At 44.3% G+C, this 20,229-nt stretch overlaps 1 protein-coding gene across 1 annotated transcript in view; it reads left to right on the forward strand.

Moving 5' to 3' along the window:
• The window catches only part of bmp5 (bone morphogenetic protein 5), a 38,284-nt gene extending 24,826 nt beyond the window's left edge, over positions 1–13,458 (forward strand). Inside the window, exons 3-7 of the mRNA XM_021576472.2 lie at positions 1,364–1,512; positions 9,531–9,728; positions 10,327–10,403; positions 10,841–10,951; positions 11,165–13,458. Of these exons, the coding sequence (XP_021432147.2) occupies positions 1,364–1,512; positions 9,531–9,728; positions 10,327–10,403; positions 10,841–10,951; positions 11,165–11,314 (685 nt within the window). The 3' untranslated portion in view covers positions 11,315–13,458. The remainder of the gene's footprint in view (positions 1–1,363; positions 1,513–9,530; positions 9,729–10,326; positions 10,404–10,840; positions 10,952–11,164) is intronic.
• Positions 13,459–20,229: the final 6,771 nt, after the last annotated feature.

Below are 20,229 nucleotides of genomic sequence, written 5' to 3' on the forward strand. Positions count from 1 at the left end.
TGATAACCCATATTTCTTGGTCTGAAAATCTTCCCACTCCTTAAAGGTAGGCCCAAAAATACTGTACATACAAGCAACTGCTGTTATATAGTTATAATAGGGACCTCATATCGCAATCTGACAGACAGCTAGAGGCTAGAGCTGACCTGGCTATGGTAGCTACTAGCTAGTGCAGCTAATTCATTCACCTCAGTCGAGAGAGGATGAAACTTTGGCAAATGTTATATGTCAGTCACACTAGCTAATAGCTCAGCACTGCGAATAAACACTAGTTTTGTTTTATTCTGTTAAGTTAAACAGCAGTTACCTTACCAGCTACATCAGTCAACTAAAGAGTAGCCCGTTTCTGCTCTGCTTGCTTTTACAACTTGGAAAAAAAGTGTAACACACTGACAGCAGCTGCCTCCGTTCAACTCTCTGGTGCTGGTCCAACCAGCCTTCCAGTTCCTTTGCCTTTTACACAGCCTGTCCGCCCCCTCTGTGGTGTCCGGATCGTCCTAAATCCAGCCTGCTGAACACTCCAAACAGCCTAGTGGACCTCTCTGAGGCGTCCACGTCGTCCTAAAGCACACTGTTGCCACTTTTTTGTATCATATTGCAATGATAAAACTGGGGGGGACAGAAATGTAATTTCAGAATGTAAATGATTACATTAGGTATTTATTGTGGAATTGTTAGATATTACTTGTTATTGCTGCACGGTCAGTACTAGAAGCACAAGCATTTCGCTACACTCGCAATAACATCTGCTAAACACATGATTGTGACCAATAAAATTTTATTAGATTTTATTTGAGTTTGAAATGTAATTTCAGAATGTAGGGACGACATGACCCCCAGTTCCCAGTGAAAGTTGCGTGCCTGTATTTCAGAAGAATTTACTTCAAAATATGGGGCTCAAAGGACAGAGCAAATGGGATCAATAAATGTAACTAGCAAGATACATGTTTGTCAAAGGATGTTTTTGGCTCAGATCTGAGAGAGAAAGATGGAATAAATTGCATCCAGTGGGGATTATTCAATGGTACTTTGTTTCTATAATAATTTCCAATATGGTGTGTCAGGGCCTCCTTAACTGTTCTTCTGCTTCCAAGTCTAAACGACACAGAGGAAGCATGTTCTCTCTTTGTGTGGCCCCGTGCAAGTTTTAACAAAATTAACGTGGAATGACAGGAATTTCATGATTAGTTCCAGAGCTTAAAGAGGAGAGGACGGCCCATCAGTTATATCACGACTGTGCTAAATCTTTTTTATTCAATAAATCAAACTATTACACATAATAATGTATGTGCATTGCTTTGCGTGTCAAGTGATCATCTGTTATTTTTTTTATTGATTTTCTATGTATTTTTTTCCTCAACAGGGATGCAGAGACGTTCTTGTTGGATTCCAAAAAGATCAAGGCCTCTGATGGGGGTTGGCTGGTCTTTGATATCACAGCTACCAGTAACCACTGGGTGCTGAATCCACTGCAGAACATGGGTCTGCAGCTCTCTGTTGAAACTATGGATGGTAATGGAAGCATTACTTTTCTTCAGTCTTTGTTGTTGCTGGGAATTACATGTAGAAAAGCAAATGGCAGTTAAACTTTGTAGTTACCCCAAAACTGGTCTTCCAAAGTCACACCCAAGTTCTTTGCCGTCTTGTAGGCAGACACAGCTGTCCATAGAGGAGTGGTTAGGTCTTTATTGTCAAGGTTTGAGGTTGTGATGTTGATGTTTACCATGAAGAGATACATACTGTACCATATCATAACCTGTATGTCAGATGAGAGAAGGACAGACAGAGCTGTTTGCCTTCTGCATAGCAAATGTAGGATAAGCCCTGTGAAGAGAAAACAGAGCCCTGTGACTTGGTCGTGGTCTACAGAGAGAACAACAGGGGAGGAGAACTGAGCCCTGGGGGAAGGGGAAAGGGGTCGTGGTCTACAGAGAGAACAACAGGGGAGGAGAACTGAGCCCTGGGGAAAGGGGAAAGGGGTCGTGGTCTACAGAGAGAACAACAGGGGAGGAGAACTGAGCCCTGGGGGAAGGGGAAAGGGGTCGTGGTCTACAGAGAGAACAACAGGGGAGGAGAACTAAGCCCTGGGGAAAGGGGAAAGGGGTTGTGGTCTACAGAGAGAACAACAGGGGAGGAGAACTGAGCCCTGGGGAAAGGGCAAAGGGGTCATGGTCTACAGAGAGAACAACAGGGGAGGAGAACTGAGCCCTGGGGAAAGGGGTCGTGGTCTACAGAGAGAACAACAGGGGAGGAGAACTGAGCCCTGTGGAAAGGGGAAAGGGGTTGTGGTCTACAGAGAGAACAACAGGGGAGGAGAACTGAGCCCTGGGGAAAGGGGAAAGGGGTCGTGGTCTACAGAGAGAACAACAGGGGAGGAGAACTGAGCCCTGGGGAAAGGGGAAAGGGGTCGTGGTCTACAGAGAGAACAACAGGGGAGGAGAACTGAGCCCTGGGGAAAGGGGAAAGGGGGATACCTAGTCAGTTGCACAACTGAATACCTTTAACTGAAATGTGTCTTCCGCATTTAACCCAACACGTGTTGCTTGGCTTCATGGGCTCCCAAGTGGCGCAGTGGTTGAAGGCACTCTGTCTCAGTGCAAAAGATATAACTGCAGTCCCTGGTTCAAATACAGGTTGCATCACATCTGGCTGTGATTGGGAGTGCACAATTGGCCCAGTGTAGTCTGTGTTTGGCTGGGGTAGGCAGTCATTGTAAATAAAAATTTGTTCTTAACTGACTTTCCTAATAAGAAATAAAAGTTAAGGATAGATCCTCTTCATGTGTTTGTGGTGATCATCCTGAGAAGCCCATTCCTCATAGAGGTTAACAACTTTATTTGTATTTACAGATGGCATACATGTTTGTTATTAAGGCACATGAAAGCTCTCATGTTCGAGAACGCAAGTTGCTCTTATCCACAGCAACTTACAGTTTGTGCATTCATCTTAAGATAGCTAGGTAAGACAGCCACATATCACAGTAAAATGTGACTCATTTCAGGCATATGTCGCGGGTCACTACTTCACAGGAGAGCCGTTTGAACGTAAACATTTGCGTTCTTGGCAGAAATGCCTTCTCGAACATGTGAGCTTTCATTTGCCTTAATAACAAACGTGTATGCAATCTGTAAATACAAATAAAATTGTTAAATTACGAGCCTAGTTGGTTGAGCCACAGAAATAGTGAGCAAACCTCCCACTAGCCATGATTGGCTGAGATAATGAGTGGGCTGGACTTGCCGAGAGATGAGTTGGGATTGTTCTGCCATATCAACTCAGCAAAAAAAGAAACGTCCTCTCACCTTCAACAGAATTTATTTTCAGCAAACTTAACGTGTAAATATTTGTATGAACATAACAAGATTCAACAACTGAGACAAACTGAACAAGTTCTACAGACATGTGACTAACAGAAATGGAATAATGTGTCCCTGAACAAAGTTGGGGGGCTAAAAATCAAAAGTAACAGTCAGTATCTGGTGTGGCCACCAGCTGCATTAAGTACCTGTCACGAGAATTATGTTGTCAATGTTCATGAACCCAATTTAATTAATTACTCAGCCTGAAACCCAGAATTTGTAAGAAACTGGTTGAAATGAATCAGACGGAGGCCCAGCTACAATAGTCAGAAAATGTATATACGAGAGCACGCTAGCTTGTTGTACAAAACAATACATTTTATTCTGGCTTTTCACGCACACCTTCACACAAACATATGCACACACATTCACGCAAACATATGCACACACATTCACGCAAACATATGCACACACATACATCGACACAAAACAGAAGGTATCCGACGCACATACTGTCTCACTACCCAGCCGACAGAGATTAGGGAGACCTTGTCCTTGAGACGTCCCGTTCTCTCCCAAATCTCTAGTCAGGTCGGCATCAGACAGTCTGTGCTCAAGACGCTATAATAGACATATTGTTTGACTGATTAAAACTACACACATCATTAATTATAACTTTATGATTCTAGTCAATTTCTACAATTATATGGTTTCTGAGTGGAGTATTCTAATCATTCCTTTAAAGCTATAAATTCCATCAACAGTACCGCAGTGCATCTCCTCCTCATGGACTGCAAAAGATTTGCCAGTTCTTGCTGTGATATGTTACCCCACTCTTCCACCAAGGCACCTGCAAGTTCCCGGACATTTTTTGGGGGGGGAATGGCCCTAGCCCTCACCCTCCGATCCAACAGGTCCCATATGTGCTCAAAGGGATTGAGTTCCGGGCTCTTCGCTGGCCATGCAGAACACATTCCTGTCTTGCAGGAAATCACATACAGAACGAGCAGTATGGCTGGTGGCTTCGTCATGCTGGAGGGTCATGTCAGGATGAGCTTTCAGGAAGTGTACCACATGAGGGAGGAGGATGTCTTCCCAGTAATGCACAGCATTGAGATTGCCTGCAATGACAACAAGCTCAGTCCGATGATGCTGTGACACATCGCCCCAGACCAAGTCTGTAACGGCAGATCTTCGTCTGAACAGGAGTAAGGATCGGACAAGATGCAGCGTGGTAAGTGTTCATGACGATATTTTAATAAAGACAAATGAACACTCGAGCAAAAACAATAAACGATAACGTGAAATCTACAAAAAACGAAACAGTACCGTGTGGTGACAAACACACACACGGAAACAAACACCCTACAAACCAACAGTGAAACCCAGGCTACCTAAGTATGATTCTCAATCAGAGACAACTAACGACACCTGCCTCTGATTGAGAACCATACTAGGCCGAAACAGAAACCATACATAGAAAACCAAACATAGACTGCCCACCCCAACTCACGCCCTGACCATACTAAATAAAGGCAAAACAAAGGAAATAAAGTTCAGAACGTGACAATGACGGACCCTCCACCTCCAAATCGATTCCGCTCCAGAGTGCAGACCTCAGTGTAACGCCTCAGTGTATCACCCCAGATGAGACAAAACCGTGGCTTGTCAGTGAAGAGCACTTTTTGCCAATCCTGTCTGGTCCAGCGACGGTGGGTTTGTGCCCATTGGAGACTTTGTTGCCAGTGATGTCTGGTGAGGAGCTGCCTTACAACAGGCCTACAAGTCCTCAGTCCATTCTCTCTCAGCCTACTGCGGACAGTCTGAACACTGATGGAAGGATTGTGCGTTCCTGGTGTAACTCAGGCAGTTATTGTTGCCATCCTATACCTGTCCTGCAGGTGTGATGTTCGGATGTACCGGTCCTGTGTAGATGTTGTTACATGTGGTCTGCCACTGCGAGGATGATCAGCTGTCCATCCTGTCTCCCTGTAGCGCTGTCTTAGGTGTCTCACAGTACGGACATTACAATTTATAGCCCTGGCCACAGCTGCAGTCCTCATGCCTCCTTGCAGCATGCCTAAGGCACGTTCATGCAGATGAGCAAGGACCCTGGGCATCTTTCTTTTGGTGTTTTTAGGAGTCAGTAGAAAGGCCTCATTGGTGCCCTAAATTTTAATAACTTTGAACTTAATTGCCTACCGTTTGTAAGCTGTTAGTGTCTTAACAACCGTTCCACAGCTGCATGTTCATGAATTGCTTATGGTTAATTGAACAAGCATGGGAAACAGTGTTTAAACCCTTTACAGTGAAGATCTGTGAAGTTATTTGGATTTTTACAAATTATCTTTGAAAGACTGAAAAAGGGACGTTTCTTTTTTTGCTGAGTTTAGTGCGCTTCTGTCTATTTGAGCTGGTCAATATGTCTAAGTAATCCTGTTCTAGCGTCGTTTTTTTTAAAGTCGATTGTGTATTAAAACTGCATAAGTGTTGCTCTCCACTTTCTGGAGGACTGAGTTTTGAAATCAGTGGAATATAATATGTCTCCGGATTACATTTTCAACCTAAGAGCAACCATGGCATCCGACAGGAGATATTCTAGCTAGCCATATTTTCAGATATTACAAATGTCTCATTTTGACAGAAAGAGCCATCAGAATGTTCAGATCAGCCCTACTAATTGGCCAAAGCATCCGGTGTGCACTCTGAACGCGAAATGCTCTGAATTTACTAACGGACAGTCTGTCAACACAGTTGCAGCCACCAATGTTCTGGATAACATAACAGCCTAATTAGCTCTGCTAGGGTGAGTAATGTTCAGTGAGCTGTTCTCTCTCACTTAAGTAGCTAACAAGTTAGCTTGGGTGCTTGACTGCTGATGTTAGTACATTCGGAACAACCCTTAAGAGCTGGGTGGGGCTAAAGCTGAAGAGACACCCTGAATGATGCTGAATGGGTGTAGACAAGAAGGTCTTTGTCCTGGTTTTCTAACTACCTCTCTCAAAGAGTGCAGTGTATAAAATCAGAATATCTGCTGTCTCGGCCACTGCCTGTCACCAAGGTACACCCCAAGGCTCGATCCTAGGCCCCATGCTCTTCTCAATTTACATCAACAACATAGCTCAAGTAGTAGGAAGCTCTCTCATCCAATTATATGCAGAGGATAGTCTTATGCTCAGCTGGCCCCTCCCCAGATTTTGTGTTAAATGCTCTACAACGAAGCTTTCTTGGTGTCCAAAAAGCTTTATCTGCCCTTAAAACAAAGGTCCTGTGGTTTGGTAAAAAGAAAGCCCCTCTCCCCCCAGGTGTGATTACAACCTCTGAGGGTTTAGAGCTTGAAGTAGTCACCTCATACAAGTACTTGGGAGTATAGCTAGATGGTACACTGTCCTTCTCTCAGCACATATCAAAACTGCAGGCTAAAGTTAAATCTAGACTTGGTTTCCTCTACAGTAATAGCTCCTCTTTCACCCCTGCTGCCAAACTAACCCTGATTCAGATGACCATCCTACCCATGCTAGAATACAGAGATGTAATTCATAGATTGGCAGGTAAGGGTTCTCTCGAGCAGCTGGATGTTCTTTACCATTCGGTCATCAGATTTGCCACCAATGCTGCTTGTAGGACACATCACTCTGTATACCCATTGCAAGACCCACTGGTTGATGCTTATTTATAAAACCCTCTTAGTGCTCACTCCCCCCTATCTGAGATATCTACTGCAGCCCTCATCCTCCACTTACAACACCCGTTCTGCCAGTCACATTCTGTTAAACGTCCCCAAAGCACACACATCCCTGGGTTTCTCGTCTTTTCAGTTCACTGCAGCTAGCGACTGGAACAAGCTGCAACAAACACTCAAACTGGACAGTTTTATCTCAATCTCTTCATTCAAATACTCAATCATGTACACTCTTACTGACAGATGTGGCTGCTTTGCGTGATGTATTGTTGTCTCTACCTTCTGGCCCTTTGTGCTGTTGTCTTTGCCCAATAATGTTTGTACCCTGTTTTGTGCTGCTACCATGTTGTGCTGCTGCCATGTTGTGTTGCAACCATGTTGTCGTCATATTGTGTTGCTAACATGCTGTGCTGTCATGTGTTGCTGCCATACTATGTTGTTGTCTTAAGTCTCTCTTTATGTAGTGTTGTGTTGTCTCTCTTGTCGTGTTGTGTGTTTTGTCCTATATTTTGATTTAATACATGTTTATTTTTAATTCCAGCCCCCATCCCCGCAGGAGGCCTTTTGCCTTTTGGTAGGCCGTCAATGCAAATAAGAATTTGTTCTTAACTGACTTGCCTAGTTAAATAAAGGTTAAATAAAAATTACAAAATTACAGCTAAACAACATATACATTTTGTAGCGTTTTGCAAAACAAAATCAAAATATACAGTTGAAGCCGGAAGTTTACATGCACTTAGGTTGGAGTCATTAAAACTCGTTTCTCAACCTCTCCACAAATTTCTTGTTTACAAACTATAGTTTTGGCAAGTCGGTTAGGACATTTACTTTGTGCATGACACAAGTAATTTTCCCAACAATTGTTTACAGACAGATTATTTCACTTATAATTCACTGTCTCAAAATTCCAGTGGGTCACTAAATTGACTGTGCCTTTAAACAGCTTGGAAAAATCCAGAAAATGATGTCATGGCTTTAGAAGCGCTGATAGGCTAATTGACATCATTTGAGTCAATTGGAGGTGTACCTGTGGAAGTATTTCAAGGCCTACCTTCAAACTCAGTGCCTCTTTGCTTGACATCATTGGAAAATCAAAAGAAATCAACCGAGATCTCAGAAAAAAATTGCAGACCTCCACAAGAGGGGTTCATCCTTGGGAGCAATTTCCAAATGCCTGAAGGTGCACCGTTCATCTTTACAAACAATAGTATGCAAGTATAAACACCATGGGACCACACAGCCGTCATACCGCTCAGGAAGGAGACGCGTTCTGTCCCCTAGAGATGAACATACTTTGGTGCGGAAAGTGCAAATCAATCCCAGAACAATTGCAAAGGACCGTGTGAAGATGCTGGAGGAAACAGGAACAAAAGTATATATATCCACTGTAAAACGAGTCCTATATCGACATAACCTGAAAGGCCGCTCAGCAAGGAAGAAGCCACTGCTCCAAAACCACCATAAAAAGGCCAGACTACGGTTTGCAACTGCACATGGGGACAAAGATCGTACTTTTTGGAGAAATGTCCTCTGGTCTGATGAAGCAAAAATAGAACTGTTTGGCCATAATGACCATCGTTATGTTTAGAGGAAAAAGGGAGAGGCTAGCAAGCCGAAGAACACCATCCTAACCATGAAGCAAGGTGGTGGCAGCGTCATGTTGTGGGGGTGCTTTGCTGCAGGAGGGACTGGTGCACTTCACAAAATAGATGGCATCATGAGGTAGGAAAATTATGTGGATATATTGCAGTAACATCTCAAGACATCAGTCAGGAAGTTAAAGCTTGGTCGCAAATGGGTCTTCCAAATGGGCAATGACCCAAAGCATACTTCCAAAGTTCTGGCGAAATGGCTTAAGGACAACAAAGTCAAGGTATTGGAGTGGCCATCACAAAACCCTGACCTCAATCCTATAGAAAATTTGTGGGCAGAACTGAAAAAGCGTACGCCAGAAAGGAGGCCTACAATACTCAGTTACACCAGCTCTGTCAAGAGGAATGGGCCAAAATTCCCCCAACTTATTGTTGGAAGCGTGTGGAAGGCTACCCGAAACATTTGACCCAAGTTAAACTATTTAAAGGCAATGCTACCAAATACAAATTGAGTGTATGTAAACTTCTGACCCACTTCGAATGTGATCGAAAGAAATAAAAGCTGAAATAAATCATTCGCTCTACTATTATTCTGACATTTCACATTCTTAAAATAAAGTGGTGATACTAACTGACCTAAGACAGGGAATTTTTTACTAAGATTAAATGTCAGGAATTGTGAAAAACTGAGTTCAAATGTATTTGGCTAAGGAGTATGTAAACTTCTAACTTCAACTATACATTTAAAATCTATGAATGAAACATCTGAGAACAGTAATATTTTACACACACATGAAAGTATCCATATGCAATCCTAAAAACACAAATGTGAAGGATTGGTGGATATTGCCTTTTGGAAATAAACTCTTATGTTGTGCCCCGATCATTGCATTTGATTGGATAGGAACGTAAGTATGCTTCTGTTTGCTGCTATTCACACTGCTTGTTGTTTTAAAGGACGGAGTATCAACATGAAGTCTGCTGGCATCGTTGGTAGGAATGGACCACAATCCAAACAGCCGTTCCTAGTCTCATTCTTCAAGGCCAGTGAGGTATTGCTGCGCTCTGTCAGGGCCGCTGGTGGAAAGAAAAAGAATCACAATCGTAACAAATCAGGTGGTCAACAGGAATCATCACAGGCACCGAAAAGTGGAGGTGGGCATATTAAAGGATCATAATTGTTATGTCTACCCTCCAGGATGTTATGTCTACTCAAGCAGCTTCTTGTTGCCAATTAGCCTTGTTTTGGCAGTTACACGTGTACTATAGATCCATATAAAACACATAGCTTTTCAAAATAATAAACCTACCTGCTGAATCTTTTACCCTTCCTTCAACTAAGGATGGTCCATGGATATTAACATGTAACGCTCACCTTATATAAATACTCTAGCTAAAGTACACAAAACGTCCCCAATGACCCTCAATAAATTAGTTTAATTTGGCTGTCATTTTATAGAAGTCTATGTGCACTTGCTTCAGCTCCACAGCTGTTTAGAACTGATGTGGTTCAGTGCGTTAGGGACACCCAGTCAACACCCTTTCAGTGGCCTCTTTACTGTAATAACTAGAAATGAGTTGGTGCTGCCATTTGCTGTTAACAGTTTGTTAACATTTCACTAATCATTTTCTAGTTTCCTATTGTCCAAAATAATAATAGTGCTCACAGGTGCTCAATAAAATAAAATAAAAGCCTAATGATGCATGAAAAACCGGTAAACTTGCAGATTAATTTAATGTTTATTGTTTTCAGATCATAACACCAGTGAACAGAAACAAGCCTGCAAGAAGCATGAACTTTACGTCAGCTTCCGAGACTTAGGATGGCAGGTAAGGAAGATGGAATACCATTTCAACCTTACCATGTCTATTCTACACTGTCATAAGCATGTCAGAGCAGAAGGCACATAGGCTGCATTTAGACAGGCAGCCCAATTCAGCCCAATTATTTTCCTTCTCCAATAATTGGTATTCTGACCAATAACATCAGCTCTTTTTCATGGCTGATTTGATTGGTCAAAAGACCAATTAGTAAAAAAAAATATGAGAATCATAACATGTGTGTTACATGTGTGTTACAAATATGTGTGTGTTTGTAAAAACACCTCTTTTAGTTTCAACACTATTATTTAGGGTATACAACGCAGTGCACGAGAAACAGACAGATGACTGACTAAAGAAAACACATGAAGTGTGAATGAAGTGTCTTCAATATTCAATGAGGAGCACGTTCAGGCTTATTTTGTCTTTTTTCATTCTATTTGAAGGACTGGATTATTGCACCTGAAGGCTATGCTGCTTTTTACTGCGATGGGGAATGTTCTTTTCCACTCAATGCACATATGAATGCGACAAATCACGCCATTGTGCAAACTCTGGTAAGTGCAAAGCCTCAAAATTTACTTATTTGAATTCATATTGAATTTCTTTAACAATATGGTGATAATTATTCCCTCACCATATAGATTTTATGAGCTTCTCAAACTGCTGCTTTGATGCTATCTCCTTTCTATACTCAGTCCTTTCTTTCTTTCTTTCTTTCAGACATTTTCATTTATATTTGACTCAGTCCTTTCTGTTCACTTCCTCAGGTCCATCTGATGTTCCCTGACAATGTGCCAAAGCCATGCTGTGCACCGACCAAGCTGAACGCTATATCTGTGCTTTACTTTGATGACAGCTCAAATGTCATCCTCAAGAAATACAGAAACATGGTTGTCAGGTCATGTGGTTGCCATTAACGGGCAAGCAGCGTTATATTTCACATATGTGGTATTGCTGAAAAAGTACAATATCGATTTAGATAGGTTGGAGGTGTGATGTACAGTATTATGTATATATTAGTTGTATTTACTTATTTATTTCCCCTATTTTTGTGGTAACACTCAACATTGTACAATGAATATGACTTAGAATATGAAATTAGAGTGCATGTATATTAGACATCACTTGGCACTCTCTCCTATAGGCCATATCAAACATATACAGATACGTTGTTATAGTTGTAGTTGTTGTACATCTTAGCAAAAGGAAACTTCTCGATCCAATATGGATCTATTGGACGTATTGTTATTGAATACGGTCCAACTAAGGATACACATTTTACCAACATGGTTCTTCGGCTGTCCCCATAGGAGAACCATTTGAAGAGACCCTTTTCTTCCCAGGTAGAACCTTTTGGGGTTCCATATAGAAGCCTTTCCACATACGGTTCTACATTGAACCCAAAATGGTGCTTCTATGGGGACGGCGGAAGAACCGTTTTGGAACCCCGTTTTCTAAGAGTGTATAGCACTGTTTTTTAAACTGTTACATTACATTTCATTTTCAAACCATTGTTTTAAACCATTCTAACCACTCCAAAAAGATTTACAAGATGCCGCTACAGTAAAATGAGGTAAAATCTTATGACACAGCAGTTGAAAATAGTTTGCGTAGCTACAGCATCTTACCTAGAAATAGTGTCAATTATTGCATCGACATTGTATTATGAAGCACATTATAACCTCTACTAGCCTATGCAACTTGCAAAAAAATGTATTTGATTTATCCATCAGATGTGTTAAAGCAGAATCCGTATTGATGTCGTTGACTGAGTAAGAGCCTGGCACAACATAAATCACATTAAAGGTATGACATAAAAGAGCAAAGGAAGTATTTCAAATAGGTCCCCTTGAATAACACTCTGGAGTTTTTCCTCCAGGCTTGAAGTTAATCGTATTTACACTGTGCACAGGCTTCAGTCTATCATGAAAATGGGTTTGGAAAAACGTGTGGTTGTTTATACGGTATCCTTAGACTTCTGGCTATAAAATGTATGTATATATCATGTTTTATATCAAATAAGTTCTGCTGAAAGGTACTTCCTCTATGCCAAAGTATCCCATAGCTACATTCTGTTGAATGCATATTTCCAGAGCATTCACTGAAAAAACATGAGGACTGGCATGCTATATTCTCAGACCCTTGAAATGTCATAGTTCAATAACAGTAGGAACATATGAAAATTAGGCAAAAGTTGTGCAGTAGCTCTCTTAAAAGTACTTTATGGCCAGTATATATTTTCATATTTTACATATTCAATACGTAATGGATGAAACATCCCTAACGTGCTGACTAGACCGGCCACGTTGTGTGCGCGGGTGTTGCAAAATAAATGTACACATCATGTACACGTTATTCAATCATTTCATCCAAACTGCTTGCATGTGTCAACGATCGTCTGCATAGCCAGAACTTGGTTCCATGTCCTGCCTCTCCCATCTACTCTTTTGTTTTCGTGACCATACTAACCCACATGGGTGATTGAATAATTAACAAGGAGAGATAAATCAAAGAAAACTGACAAACTGACAACAAAATTAATTGTCGGAGTAGAGGACACACAATTTTGTATGACTCAAAATGGGACAAAATTCTACAAAGATCCAGCAAAAAAATAGGACCATTTGGCATTTCAGATAAAATAGCAAGCCAATGTTTATCTCCCAGGACAAATTAGCTAGCAACAGCAAGCTAGCTAAATGTCCGTGAATGTTTCATTTGTGTTTCAACTTGTCCCCAAATGAATATAGTTGGTTCACAGTTGGTTTTGGTATTTTAACCTGCGTGTCATGAACGCATATGGCGGAGATAAACAAAATCTAAATGCACAGGATGGCGCACGCGGATGCATGCTTGGGACAGGTTTGGTCAAGGTGTGAGAAAATACATTGTTTGCCCAATTGTGGTTATATCACTGTTATTTTTGTATTATTATTGATGTTATATTATTATTGTCGTGTTGTTATGCTTCATAGTCATTTGAGTAATATATGTTGGGGAAAAATACAGGTTACTGTATTGTTAGTGTTGTTTACATATTATTAAATGATCTTTTTGAAAATATTGCTTCCAAATACTTTCAATTTATTATTAACTCAACCAATACGTATTAAAAAATAAACAGACAATTTACATCCCTTAAAAGATGTTCAGTTTAAACATGAAAATAACCATTTTCCCCACCCCACAAAGGCTTAAAACACCAATCCCACCTTAAAGAAACTCCATTGACAAACACTCTCTTTTGTCCTCCAGCTGCAGGCCTTCAGGTTTTTCAAATCCAAGTTGTCTTCGTGTATTAGTGTTTGGAATTCTATGGATGTTTTATGCACTGTTGCCGGACTACCGTCTGAGATTTATAAATGTTTGACAAGTATGATATAAACATAGGGGTCCACCCAGGGAGCCTGTACATCTGCTGCGTAGTGACAGACTGCTAGTGTTTAGTTGTTTTGTGAGCTTCAGCAGAACTCTCTCCTGACTCCTGACAGGGAGGATTACACCATCATATTGTTGCTGTGTGTGGTGATCTATAGTCACTAGGCACCAAAGAGGCATCCCTCCTATTTTGGAGAATATAAAATAAATGTACGGGTTAGACCATACATTGACCAAATGTTTTACTGCTACATTATTGTTTAATGCAAAGTATATGAGTAGCATCAGGGTTTGAATTACGGTGGTGTGATCACAATGGTTGTTATGCTTTTTTCGTCTCTGCTAGCACTTAATCATGAGTCCCGCCAAGCAGCTGTTGGTAAAGCACCGTTGTGCATGGGGTTTCCATAGAGAAGTGACCTTTTAAATCAACTAGCTAGGAAATCCACGCTATTAGAACGACAACTGCCAAGAGGGAGAATATCTAAATGGATTCAGTTTTCTCTGTGACACACAAACACTTTGGAGACACAATTCAGTTCAAGACAGTTCTACTTACTTTTTTGACCACTGACATTGCCTCCTATCCTTCGAGATAAAAAGAGAAGCAATGATATTTGCCATAGTTGCTATTCCAGCTCCCACTTGGCTCAAATGGGATGAAGAACAGATAGTTAACCATTGAGGAATTTGTCCCTAATAACCACTAACACACCAAGAGTAGGATTCAGTCAAACTTCTTGTTTATGCAATATACATAAACAGTAGCGGTGCATGGGTAAAATCACTGAGGAAGCCAGGCCAGAAAAAAAGCCATATTACAACATTTTTGTTGTGATATTTGCATTGTTTGCTCTATAACCTGTTATGCCTTGCCACTGTGACATATAGGCCTAAGGCCCAGGCAATAAGAAGACAGTGGCAGAATAAATTCAACTACACCTTTGTTTCATTACAAAACCGGGGAGCAACATTCGTCCTGTGAAGTCCACAAAGCACAGTTACATCACCTACAGCATAGTCAAGCAAGTTAATGTTTCCAACATTTTCGGACTACCGAATAACTGATGATTTAGAACCACAGAGAGTTACCACAATATATGTTTTCCTAGGCTACCTAGCTCAAATGCTTGCTCACTAGCCTGACTGTCATGTACTGTCATGTTGTGTCTTGTCTCTGTCCTTTCCCTTCACCCTGTCTCCCTCTGCTGGTCGTTGTTAGGTTACCTTTTCTCCCCCGCTTTCCCCCAGCTGTTCCTTGTCTCCTCTTGACTACCTTGTCACCCCTTCTCCCACCTGTTCCCCTTTTCCCTCTGATTAGTCCCCTATATCTCTCTCTGTTTTTGTTCCTGTCCTTGTCGGATTCTTGTTTGTTGTGTTTCATGCCTGAACCAGACTGTCGTCATGTTTGCTGTAACCTTGTCTTGTCCTGTCGGAATCTGCCGGTCCGTCTGAGCCTACCTATGTTTGGTAATTAAAGAAGCTCTGTTTAAGTTAATTCGCTTTTGGGTCCTCATTCACGCACCGTAACAGAAGAATCCGACCAAGAATGGACCCAGCGACTTCGGATCCTCTCCACTCAGCCGTCGAGATCCAGGGAGCGATGCTAGGCAGACACGAGCAGGAATTGTCTGCTGCTCGACATGCCGTTGAGACCCTGGCCACCCAAGTCTCCAACCTCACAGAACAGGTTCACCATCTCCGCCTCGATCCACCGGCCACTTCCAGGGCTTTCGAATCTCCGGAGCCCAGAATCAATAACCCGCCGTGTTACTCTGGGGAGCCCACTGAATGCCGCTCGTTCCTCACCCAGTGTGATATTGTGTTTTCTCTCCAGCCCAACACTTACTCCAGGAGCACTGCTCGTGTCGCCTACGTCATATCTCTCCTTATTGGACGGGCTCGTGAGTGGGGCACGGCAATCTGGGAGGCAAGGGCTGAGTGTACTAACCAGTATCAGGACTTTAAGGAGGAGATGATACGGGTTTTTGATCGATCTGTTTTTGGGGAGGAGGCTTCCAGGGCCCTGTCTTCCCTATGTCAAGGCAATCGATCCATAACAGACTACTCTATTGAGTTTCGCACTCTTGCTGTCTCCAGTGGCTGGAACGAGCCGGCCTTGCTCGCTCGTCTTCTGGAGGGTCTCCGCGCAGAGGTAAAGGATGAGATTCTCTCCCGGGATGTTCCTTCCAGCGTGGATTCCTTGATTGAACTCGCTATTCGCATTGAGCGACGGGTTGATCTTCGTCACCGAGCTCGTGGAAAGGAGCTCGCGCTCTCCGTCGCTCCCCTCTCCGCATCACTACCATCTTCCTCTGCCGGCTCGGGTGCTGAGCCCATGCAGCTGGGAGGTATCCGCATCTCGACTAAGGAGAGGGAACGGAGAATCACCAACCGCCTCTGTCTCTATTGCGGTTCCGCTGGTCATTTTGTCACTTCATGTCCAGTAAAAGGCCAGAGCTCGTCAGTAAGCGGAGGGCTACTGGTGAGCGCTACTACTCCTGTCTCTCCTTCAAGATCCTGCACTACCTTGTCGGTCCATCTACGCTGGACCGGTTCGTCAGCTTCCTGCAGTGCCTTAATAGACTCTGGGGCGGAGGGCTGTTTTATGGACGAGACCTGGGCTCGGGAACATGACATTCCTCTCAGACAGTTAAAGGAGCCCACGGCCTTGTTCGCCCTGGATGGTAGTCCTCTCCCCAGGATTCAGCGTGAGACGCTACCTTTAACCCTCACTGTTTCTGGTAATCATAGTGAGACCATTTCTTTTTTAATTTTTCGTTCACCTTTTACACCTGTTGTTTTGGGCCATCCCTGGCTAGTTTGTCATAATCCTTCCATTAATTGGTCTAGTAATTCTATCCTCTCCTGGAACGTCTCTTGTCATGTGAAATGTTTAATGTCTGCTATCCCTCCTGTTTCCTCTGTCTCTTCTTCACAGGAGGAGCCTGGTGATTTGACAGGGGTGCCGGAGGAATATCACGATCTGCGCACGGTGTTCAGTCGGTCCAGGGCCACCTCTCTTCCTCCACACCGGTCGTATGATTGTAGTATTGATCTCCTTCCGGGAACCACCCCCCCCCGGGGTAGACTATACTCTCTGTCGGCTCCCGAACGTAAGGCTCTCGAAGATTATTTGTCTGTAGCTCTTGACGCCGGTACCATAGTCCCCTCCTCCTCTCCCGCCGGAGCGGGGTTTTTTTTTGTCAAGAAGAAGGACGGGTCTCTGCGCCCCTGCATAGATTATCGAGGGCTGAATGACATAACAGTGAAGAATCGTTATCCGCTTCCTCTTATGTCTTCAGCCTTCGAGATCCTGCAGGGAGCCAGGTTTTTCACTAAGTTGGACCTTCGTAACGCTTACCATCTCGTGCGCATCAGGGAGGGGGACGAGTGGAAGACGGCGTTTAACACTCCGTTAGGGCACTTTGAATACCGGGTCCTTCCTTTCGGCCTCGCTAACGCTCCAGCTGTCTTTCAGGCATTAGTCAATGATGTCCTGAGAGACATGCTGAACATCTTTGTTTTCGTTTACCTTGACGATATCCTGATTTTTTCACCGTCACTCCAGATTCATGTTCAGCACGTTCGACGTGTCCTCCAGCGCCTTTTAGAGAATTGTCTTTTTGTGAAGGCTGAGAAGTGCACTTTTCATGCCTCCTCCGTCACATTTCTCGGTTCTGTTATTTCCGCTGAAGGCATTAAGATGGATCCCGCTAAGGTCCAAGCTGTCATTGATTGGCCCGTCCCTAAGTCACGCGTCGAGCTGCAGCGCTTTCTCGGCTTCGCGAACTTCTATCGTCGTTTCATCCGTAATTTCGGTCAGGTGGCAGCTCCTCTCACAGCCCTTACTTCTGTCAAGACGTGCTTTAAGTGGTCCGTTTCCGCCCAGGGAGCTTTTGATCTCCTCAAGAATCGTTTTACATCCGCTCCTATCCTTGTTACACCTGACGTCTCTAGACAGTTCGTTGTCGAGGTTGACGCGTCAGAGGTGGGCGTGGGAGCCATTCTTTCTCAGCGCTCCCTCTCTGACGACAAGGTCCACCCATGCGCGTATTTTTCTCAGCGCCTGTCGCCGTCGGAACGTAACTATGATGTGGGTAACCGCGAACTGCTCGCCATCCGGTTAGCCCTAGGCGAATGGCGACAGTGGTTGGAGGGGGCGACCGTTCCTTTTGTCGTTTGGACTGACCATAGGAACCTTGAGTACATCCGTTCTGCCAAACGACTTAATGCGCGTCAGGCGTGTTGGGCGCTGTTTTTCGCTCGTTTCGAGTTCGTGATTTCTTATCGTCCGGGCTCTAAGAACACCAAGCCTGATGCTTTATCTCGTCTCTTCAGTTCTTCAGTAGCCTCCACTGACCCCGAGGGGATTCTCCCTGAGGGGCGTGTTGTCGGGTTGACTGTCTGGGGAATTGAGAGGCAGGTAAAGCAAGCGCTCACTCACACTCCGTCGCCGCGCGCTTGTCCTAGGAACCTTCTTTTCGTTCCCGTTCCTACTCGTCTGGCCGTTCTTCAGTGGGCTCACTCTGCCAAGTTAGCCGGCCACCCTGGCGTTCGGGGTACGCTTGCTTCCATTCGCCAGCGTTTTTGGTGGCCCACCCGGGAGCATGACACGCGTCGTTTCGTGGCTGCTTGTTCGGTCTGCGCGCAGACTAAGTCCGGTAACTCTCCTCCTGCCGGCCGTCTCAGGCCGCTTCCTATTCCCTCTCGACCGTGGTCTCACATCGCCTTAGATTTTGTCACCGGACTGCCTTCGTCAGCGGGGAAGACTGTTATTCTTACGGTTGTCGATAGGTTCTCTAAGGCGGCTCATTTCATTCCCCTTGCTAAGCTTCCTTCTGCTAAAGAGACGGCACAAATCATCATCGAGAATGTTTTCAGAATTCATGGCCTTCCGTCAGACGTCGTTTCGGACAGAGGTCCGCAATTCACGTCTCAATTTTGGAGGGAGTTTTGCCGTTTGATTGGGGCTTCCGTCAGTCTCTCTTCCGGCTTTCACCCCCAGTCTAACGGTCAAGCAGAACGGGCCAATCAGACTATTGGTCGCATCTTACGCAGTCTTTCTTTTCGCAACCCTGCGTCTTGGTCAGAACAGCTCCCCTGGGCAGAATACGCCCACAACTCGCTTCCTTCGTCTGCGACCGGGCTATCTCCTTTTCAGAGTAGCCTCGGGTACCAGCCTCCGCTGTTCTCATCTCAGTTCGCCGAGTCCAGCGTCCCCTCCGCTCAGGCTTTTGTCCAACGTTGCGAGCGCACCTGGAAGAGGGTCAGGTCTGCACTTTGCCGTTATAGGACGCAGACTGTGAGGGCTGCTAATAAGCGTAGAACTAAGAGTCCTAGATATTGTCGCGGTCAGAGAGTTTGGCTCTCCACTCAGAACCTTCCCCTTAAGACGGCTTCTCGCAAGTTGACCCCGCGGTTCATTGGTCCGTTCCGTATTTCTCGGGTCATTAATCCTGTCGCAGTTCGACTTCTTCTTCCGCGATACCTTCGTCGCGTCCACCCGGTCTTCCATGTCTCCTGCATCAAGCCCGTCCTTCGCGCCCCCGCTCGTCTCCCCCCCCCCCCCCCCCCCATCCTTGTCGAGGGCGCACCCATCTACAGGGTCCGTAGAATTTTGGACATGCGTCCTCGGGGCCGTGGTCACCAGTACCTCGTAGATTGGGAGGGGTACGGTCCTGAGGAGAGGAGTTGGGTTCCCTCTCGGGACGTGCTGGACCGTGCGCTGATCGAGGATTTCCTCCGTTGCCGCCAGGTTTCCTCCTCGAGTGCGCCAGGAGGCGCTCGGTGAGTGGGGGGGTACTGTCATGTACTGTCATGTTGTGTCTTGTCTCTGTCCTTTCCCTTCACCCTGTCTCCCTCTGCTGGTCGTTGTTAGGTTACCTTTTCTCCCCCGCTTTCCCCCAGCTGTTCCTTGTCTCCTCTTGACTACCTTGTCACCCCTTCTCCCACCTGTTCCCCTTTTCCCTCTGATTAGTCCCCTATATCTCTCTCTGTTTTTGTTCCTGTCCTTGTCGGATTCTTGTTTGTTGTGTTTCATGCCTGAACCAGACTGTCGTCATGTTTGCTGTAACCTTGTCTTGTCCTGTCGGAATCTGCCGGTCCGTCTGAGCCTACCTATGTTTGGTAATTAAAGAAGCTCTGTTTAAGTTAATTCGCTTTTGGGTCCTCATTCACGCACCGTAACACTGACTTCCTTTCATGGGCAATGATGAGCCAGTTAGTTAATGTTAGCCTACTACATCTAGCAGCATATTGAACTACCATCCTCAGGCCATGGGCACAATATTAATTAATGGTTGGATCAGAATCGACGTTATAATCATTGGCCAGTATGGATAATTAAGTCCAAATCCGTGTCTCCATCCATGGCTAATTTCACAGTTGAGCTCACTCAGTTTAGCTCAATGTTGATTGGCTTTTATTACTTTTATGTTTTTATCAACAGAGG

This window comes from Oncorhynchus mykiss, chromosome 20, assembly GCF_013265735.2.
Source record: "Oncorhynchus mykiss isolate Arlee chromosome 20, USDA_OmykA_1.1, whole genome shotgun sequence".
Classification (NCBI taxonomy): Eukaryota; Metazoa; Chordata; class Actinopteri; order Salmoniformes; family Salmonidae; genus Oncorhynchus; species Oncorhynchus mykiss.